Raw genomic sequence first — 8,324 nt, 5'->3', positions numbered from 1 at the left:
TAGAACAGCTGTAAAGCCGAATTTTTTAAAGTTGCAGTTCAGTGTTGCGGCTGGGTCGAGATAGTAATAAATACAACTACTTTGTGCAGTAATGGAACGTAGCGCAATGTTCAGTGTATAAACTTGCTATGTAGAAGGACGTAGGTTCGAATCTCGCACACTGTAGTGATTTTTTTGTAATTTCTAAACCTAATAAAAGAATTCGATTACTATTTTTATTCAGTTAATTTATTTGAATGCAGTTTTTTTATTTCAAAATCTCTGCCACCTTAATTTTCATCTCGTGCTGACTTTTTCACATGCTCTTATATGTCTTCCTGTCATTCTTTTCTCGTCTGGAATGTGTGTGTGTCACCTTTAACTTGCAATCAAGTGTCAACGAGAGTTGCTCTTCTTTTCATAACACGGCAGCTCGTGTAGCCATTGTGGGTATAGTTTCAAGTAAGGAATTTTAGCACGAAATTATAATTTGGTTTTACCGATGAAACAGATTTTTTTTTCTTGAGTTTGCTCATAAAGATTACCTTTAATCGCCGTGAATAACGCGATAGTGATTTTAGTTCTACCACAGATTACTGACCGCCGTATACACTGCACATCACGAGGCTGTGATTAGCTTAGGACATGAGAGTTTAAATTCAGAGCTACAGAACGATTCGTCTGCCATAGTTCTGCCAATGGTCGCTCAAAACCAGTTGTCGACAGTGCGTCTTGCATTTCTAACATAGCTTAGGGCAGCCACTTCCTACGTTGATCCGCGTTATACAGTAACAGCATTTGTGAACTGACCCTCTGTGTTAGCCGGCCGAGCTGTTCTAGAAGCTTCAGTCCGGAACCGCGCTGGTGTTATGTTCATGCTGCCATGTCCAATGCTATCGTAGTTATTTATGTCGTTGGATGAAGGTGGGTACTTGTAGGGGTCGTGCGTTGTGCATTGTTTAACAACGTTTAGATTAGATTAGTACTTGTTCCATAGATCATTAATACGACACTTCGTAATGATGTGGAACCTGTCAGGTTAATAAAAGGTGTCTATACACTATATTACGCTATACAAAATATTACATGACACTTAATTTGGGGGGGGGGGGTGGAGGTTTGGGAAATTACCCACTAACTGTATCCAAAAATTCATCTAATGAGTTGAAGGAGTTACGACTATGAAATTCTTTTGATTCCCTTTTAAATGCTATATGGCGGTCCGTCTGAGTTTTGATGCTATTAGGTAGGTGACCAAAGACTTTTGTGGCAGTGTAATGTACCCCGTTCTGAGCCAAAGTTTGATTTAACCTTGAGTAGTGAAGATGATCGTTTCTCCTAGTGTTGTAGCCATGTACACTGCTATTACTTTTGAATTCGTTCGGATTGTTAATAACAAATTTCATAAGTGAATATATATATTGTGAGGCTACAGTGAAGATCTCTAGCTCTTTAAATAAGTGTCTTCAGGATAATCTTGGATGAGCTCCAGCAATTATTCTGATTACACGCTTTTGTGCAATGAACATTCTTTTACTCAACGATAAGTTACCTCATAATATGATGCCATACGAAAGCAGAAAATGAAAATAGGCGTGGTAAGCTAATTTACAGAGATGTATATCGCCAAAGTTTGGAATGACCCTAACAGCATAAGTAGCTAAACTCAAAAATTTCAGCAGATCCCCAGTGCGTTTTTTCCAGTTCAACCCCTCATCAATGCATACACCTAGATATTTTGAAATTTCTACCTTAGCTACCGATTTCTGATCGAAGTCTATGTTTATTAATGGTGTCATTCCATTTACTGTGAGGAACTTTATATACTGTGTTTCGTCAATGTTTAATGAGATGTGTTCAGAGAGCAGGTAAGCCTCCGACCTCTACGTTCTTTGATAAAGTGTGGATGTCCTACACTCTAATGGCCACTCGTGGTTTCACCGTCCTTCAATCACATTCCATACACGCTCACTAGAACAGCTGCGCCGTTTCCGATCTACAACTTTCCAGACGTCGTGTTAATGCACGTATGGTAGCTTTAAAGATTTACCACGTCATGTGCCCGCGGCGCCACAATGGGGCGTTTAAATTCGGCATAAGCAGCTGCCTAGCTGGTCTTACTCATGAGAGAAAGAGAGTATGTAATGAATATCTGTGTTCATACTCACTATTATAGAATCAGATACAAATTAATAGAATGGGAAGGATGCAGGAACTAATTTCAGCAAATATTTCCAAAATAAACAAAGAAATACAAATAGGTTGATTTATTATAACTCAGTATTCAGTACACTTATGCTTTCTCGTAGTCGATACCCAGTATAAAGGCATTGTAGCTTGTCTTGTAAGGACCAGCAGATATATCGATAGATGAATATGTAGGGTACGTGTAGCTGCCACCGTACGAGATTTCGAACAGGTAATATTTGGACGGATCGGTCTTGTAGCTGATAGGCACCCTGAGGAGCTGGAGAGGCTCGGCTACTTCCGAGTAGGTGGCTGTGGCCACGACCTTCCAGTCGGAAACGCCATACGGAGTCTCGCTCATGGTGATCCTGATGTTCTGCTGCTCTGGTCCTATCTCCAGAGTGGCGTAGTTGCGCACGTGGCTGCTGAGGTAGAGCGCGTTCACCTGGTAGGCACCCGTGTAGTTGTGTGGGGTGTTGAAGGCGCCCATGCAGCACTTCGCCTCGCCTTGGTAGTCCGCCGGGTCTTGGAACAGCACCGTGATCTTCGGGTACGAAGCTGAAAACACGTCCGCATTAATTGGCAGCCATCTGCTATCTTGTGTGACTAGAATGTAAAGTAGCACAACAGACTGAAACAAACACTAAAATTATCTGTCGGCTGCTGTATTTACAGCACATATGGGACTACTTGCTAAATGACGATTATAACTTTGAAGAGAAGCAAAATATTACAATTGTTTTAAATGACGTATTATGTTCAAAGTGTGTGTGAAATCTTATGGGACTTAACTGCTAAGGTCATCAGTCCCTAAGCTTACTCACTACTTATCCTAAATTATCCTAAGGACAAACACACACACCCTTGCCCGAGGGAGGACTCAAACCTCCACCGGCATCAGCCGCACAGTCCATGACTGCAGCACCTGAGACCGCTCGGCTAATCCCGCGCGGCGACGTATTATGATTCGACTGAATAACAGAGCGTAGTTCAAACAACAAGGGTAAAAGCAATTATCAGAAATAAATTTTACAATGAAACTTCTCTTCCTCGAAAGTTCCCTCAAAAGCCACTTGCAATACGGATTCTTGATAGGAACGACCGCTTAGGAAGGCAATAGAAATAGTATCTCTCTCCAGTCTCTTGCTTTCTTGGTATGATGTAAGATGTCGTTCTATAATTGTCTGTAACTATTTCACATACGGAACAGTAATATGTTATGATGCAATTTTTTTTGTTTTTTTTTTTTTTTTTTTTTTTTGCTGTCTGTTCTTTGCAGGAGAGAGTTGCCATGCTATAGGTTTTGTAATTTGTCCCCTGTATACTTTCCGTACTTAAAGTTTATCAAATTGTCTCCCATTTACACATTTATTGATATGTAGTTTTACTCATTCCTACGAACACAACACAAAATTGCAACATCAATTAAGGCCCATTCTCCTCAGTTACCCTCTGAAATAAGCGACTTTTACGATTTTATTTTGGAAAAAATAAAGAAGAAATCTACTTAAATCGTTTTGCGTATTATTTATTAGTTACTGGCTTTATTTTTATTTATGTTTATGTTTATTTATTTTTTTAAGAAATTCAGTTGTCACGTGTTCTGTCCAAACAAAGATGTGGCCATAACAGAAATCCTGCGGTCTGCATATTTATCAGAAATCAATTTTCTCGATCTGTAGAACAGTGTGTACTGAACAGTAATAAAATTCGGGCATTTTAAATAAAGATGTTCTGTCGTGTAATTTTGGTCATTTTTCTCACAATATCTAATAAATAAAATAAAAAATAGCCTATTACTTCTTGTGGACATGCCTGAGGGGTAATCGAGCCAAATTCCAATAAGATATTTTTGTTAGCTTGCCCGAATTCCATTCCATCAATTTTAGATACAGTGTATTTCAAGCTGACGAAATGAACTACGCGAGCACTAACCAAGATCTCAAAAAACAGTGCTATTAGTCCATGCGCTATATCCATAAGATTTGCAGAGTGCAGGACAGGAACAGAGCGTGGGAGCCTTGCTAATGACAGAATTTCTTTAACAAAATCAGATAATTTAGTCCAATAACCAATAAATAATGTACAAAAATATTTATGTTGTTTGCTTCATTAGTTTCTCCGAAAAATCGTAGAAATCGCTCATTTCATAGGGTGACTGAGGAGAATGGAACCTGAAGAGGTTGAGTACTGTAATGTGTGTAACGACATGCGAGAGGGCTCGAGCTTAAGAAATGTATTATTACGTGCAGTGTCTGGAGAGAAATGAGTAAGAGACATTGTTGTGCCTTGTGCCAGAGCACATATAACTTGTATTCGTGGCTGCAGTTTTGAGGTAGTTGTGTTTGTATAACGCGTGCGCTTTCGATATTTACGGCGGAAATGTAGCTAAAAACCGAACATAGTACACTGCTTCTGATTGTAGACTAACAACTCGAGAAATACATTTGGAAAATCGATTTTCATTGAGCTGAGTCACGTGACCGTTGGCTGAAAGGTTCTCACTGTCGACAAAAGAAATGTTTTTCTGTCGTCATAAGGCGTGACTCAGTCGCAGCAATTTGAAAAACCATGTCATCCAGGTAGCCGCGGCGACAGCGTGGCAACTTGAATTGGATCAGTCACGTAGATGACGATGTTGAGAAGATGAACCGTAGACTAATTGAAACATACTCTTGCCATATCTTCTGCTAGAGTGCTTGTACCTCTATCTAGTTCCTTCTTGAAGATTTACATCTTTCTGGTTAACGTTGTTGTCTTACATTCGTTCTGAGTTTTACTGGCAGAACACTTAGAAGATGCAGCAAACCCTTTTTTAATCTGTCTACACAACGCCTCTCTGCCCTCTCCTATTTTTATTTTTAGCAAAAATTTCAAAGAAGGGGAGCTCATTTGTACTATGTGAAATAACGGACAGAGTGTCACGGATTCTGAGTATAAACTCTAAATTATTTTAAGAGCTTGTGAAAATATTTGGTCGCTTTGTTGAGTTTTAAAATTTATTGGATATTCTTTGCATCTGATAATATTAATGGTGAATTATAACTGCTTCATTGGCCGGACTTAGTACAATTTTTTGGAGTTAGCTTTCATGTGAGAATTTCATTTGGAGCAATATTTTATTTCGTGCTCTGGCCTGGGTACAGTAGTTTATTTTGAGCCTGTTATGCATTTTAAAAATTGAGTATTGCTATGGAGCAGGGGATCCCTACGAGATAGGACCGAATGAGCACATTGAAAAATTATCGTGCTAAATGAGGAAACCAGCTGCAAGTGTGTCAGGCCTTCCGTGACGAATTTTTGGGTTCAGTTTGCAGAAACAGTTAGCAGTACGCGCCTGCTACGATTTTCCCCCGAGGCACTCTGTAGCTATAACTACAGTCATGTCATACGCAAAAGTCATCATCAGTTTAACATTTGGTTGTTGGCAGTGGAATCTTACTGGGCGTGGAGAGTCGGAACTTTTCAAGTGTGACGACAGGGTCTACAGCTCTGTCTCAAAATCTCGTATCCAGGTTTCATCTAATTCAACAGTCCTTTTCAGAAACCGTTCGGCTTCTATTCGATAATGTTGAACCTTCTTTTCGATAATGTTGAATCTTTCTTCTGCGAGTCTTTTGCGAGCTGCTTTCAGCTCTTCACTCACTCATATCATGCGGACCCAATCGGGCAGCAATTTTACTCATCTTTAACTTTTGAGTTAAAATTCTATGAATTGGAATGACAGACATTCTGGCCTCATGTGCAATTTCCTCACATGTTTTTCGTCGATCTTTCCTCAAAATCTCGTTAACGATAGCCTGATATGTGTTGTGTGCTTCAGTTGATGGCCTTCAACTTTTTGTCCTGTCCTCAGTGCTTACCTGATCTCCACGGAACGAACAGACGAGAGTGTAAATAAAATTTTCGAAATAGTATTTAAGTTTAAAATCTGTGTGCCAATTTAGAATTTCGTACGGATATTTTCTCGTTTCAAATAAATTTCCTGTTCTTCGAGAATGATCATGGTAAGTCCTTTCGGTATTTTGAGTAATCTTTCTAACGCAGTTTCTATCTTCTTAGCTTTGTGGTGTTGAGTTTTCTTATGTAAATAGAAGCTTGAAGGACTACTATCAATGTTTCTAATGCGTTCTTTAAATACGCCTTTAAAAGTTCGTCCGGTTTGGACAGTATATAAATTGTGGGAACCGTCACAGGTGATTTTGTATATTCCAGAAGTGGCATATTCTGAGATTTTGGTTGTGATCGACGTAGTAGAATAGGAAAAGAAATAGTCTTACACAAAACAAAATTTGCAAAGACCATAGATATAATTTAAAGGCAACTAAGAAGAACGTAACTAACATCATCTCAGGTAAGCTTTATATGCTTTGTAAACACACAGCATCGTAGTAAACAACTGTCAAAAAGTCTGACAAAAACGTATTTTTACGTTTTGTAACTACAAAATGTAATATCCTTACCAAGATATAGCAAAAAAAAAAAAAAAAAAAAAAAAAAATATGCAGAGATGCAATATGGTTGTCGTTTCCAACTAGACGTAAGTACCAATGGAATTGTAAACATAAAACAGACCTGATTTACATATAGATAATCTTACCAATGTTACTTTCGCAGTTCGCTTGATAATGCTAATAAACCAAAACAGACCTGTTGAGTAAAATATTTAAAGAAATGTATTAAAGTATTACCTTACTGGAGCTCAGTTTGGAGCATCCAGTTTCATAATGTCTTATACTGACATGTACTATGTTGCGGGCCCAACGGAACGGAAAATATCTGAATATTGCTAGTCATCAGGGATCCGTACAAGAGACGACTGATAGACGAAATAGAGAACATCCAAAGAAAAGCTACGCATTTCTTTACAGATCCATTTTGTAAACGCGAAAGTGTCACGAAGATGCTCAGCGAAATCTAGCGGCATATGGTGCAAGAGAAACATTCTGCATCATGGTGTGGTTTATTGTTAAAATTCCGAGAGCGTACGTTCCTAGAGGAGTCAACAAGTATATTGATTCCTCCTTCGTATAGGCCTATCTCGCGAAAAGAGCATGAAGATAAGATTAGAGGCATCCAAGCTCAGACGGAGGCTTATCAGCAGTCGTTCCTCCCGCAGATCATTCGCGACTCGGACAGAAGAAGGGGGAAGTAAAAGTCGTCAGTGATTCGCAGAGTACCCTCCACACGGCAAGGTATCTTACGGAGTATGGATGAAGAAACGCATCTCTCCCCTCCCCCCTTTCGAAGCAAACCCACGATTCATGTCTGTTCACGTCTCAAGTGTTTACGTCAGTTCAAGTGTAGAAAGACTAAAATGAGAGAAGCTATGGTTTTAAATTTAATGGAACGCAGCTTGGAGTAAACGGAGACTGAAAATGTAACGTCAACTGAAACGCACTGCGGTATTAAAAATGCACTAAACTATCGTTCCAAGACCTTAACTCAAATTTCAGTGCTGTGTATTTTCATAACAGTTTGCTGATTTTTATTTATATGGTACAACAATGTGCACATAACATGCTCCTAGACAGCACAAAAGATTGAGACAGCGGACCACTTACCACTCCCAACAGCTGCGATCAGCAACAGAGCCAAGGCGTGTCTCAGCATCGTGACTGTCCTTGAGCGTCTACACAAGGAAGGAAGGAATCAGATGGTTCTTAGATCGCTGCCACCACCTTATATACTCGGAGCGCAGCAGGTGTGACGTCCGTCGGTTGCCTCTTCAGCGGAACTGTGCTGCGTCATTCACTGACGCATTTGTAAAATTAAGCTTTTAATGCAGCAACGCTTGGAAAACTTCGATAAGTTCGAGAGTAGCTTCATAGTCTATCTTTAGATAAAGTAACAAGGGGCTTTGAGAGCTTGGGTAGTCTGATTTCCATCTGCGACAGATAGCCAGGTGCTAATAAGTAAATCCAGCTGCGTTATACGACTGTACAGCGTTTCTCTCTTGATACAGTGGTTGTGCAATTCCAAACTGCTAGCTGCTAGTCTGCACCGGTTTCTGGGCGCAGCCTCATTCCGGCAGTCATTTACACATACCTACTATTTAAGTACCGGTATACCTCAAACAGGCAAGAAATGGTCCAGTGTTAGATACTCCTTTTTCCAGGTATTTTATTGCTATAATTTACAGCTATGCTCCCCAGATG

General features: G+C 39.7%; 1 protein-coding gene across 1 annotated transcript; it reads right to left on the bottom strand.

The window, feature by feature from the left end:
- Nucleotides 1-2,231: 2,231 nt before the first annotated feature.
- On the bottom strand, nt 2,232-7,828 carry LOC126335132 (uncharacterized). Its single transcript, XM_049998092.1, has 2 exons — nt 7,731-7,828; nt 2,232-2,724 (listed from the first exon to the last, which is right to left on the bottom strand). Exons 1-2 carry the CDS (start codon nt 7,777-7,779, stop codon nt 2,273-2,275), a joined length of 501 nt encoding a protein of 166 aa, XP_049854049.1. The 5' UTR covers nt 7,780-7,828; the 3' UTR covers nt 2,232-2,272.
- Nucleotides 7,829-8,324: the final 496 nt, after the last annotated feature.

The sequence above is a fragment of the Schistocerca gregaria genome, chromosome 2 (assembly GCF_023897955.1).
Source record: "Schistocerca gregaria isolate iqSchGreg1 chromosome 2, iqSchGreg1.2, whole genome shotgun sequence".
Lineage (NCBI taxonomy): Eukaryota > Metazoa > Arthropoda > Insecta > Orthoptera > Acrididae > Schistocerca > Schistocerca gregaria.
This window is presented reverse-complemented; position numbering and strand designations above follow the sequence as displayed.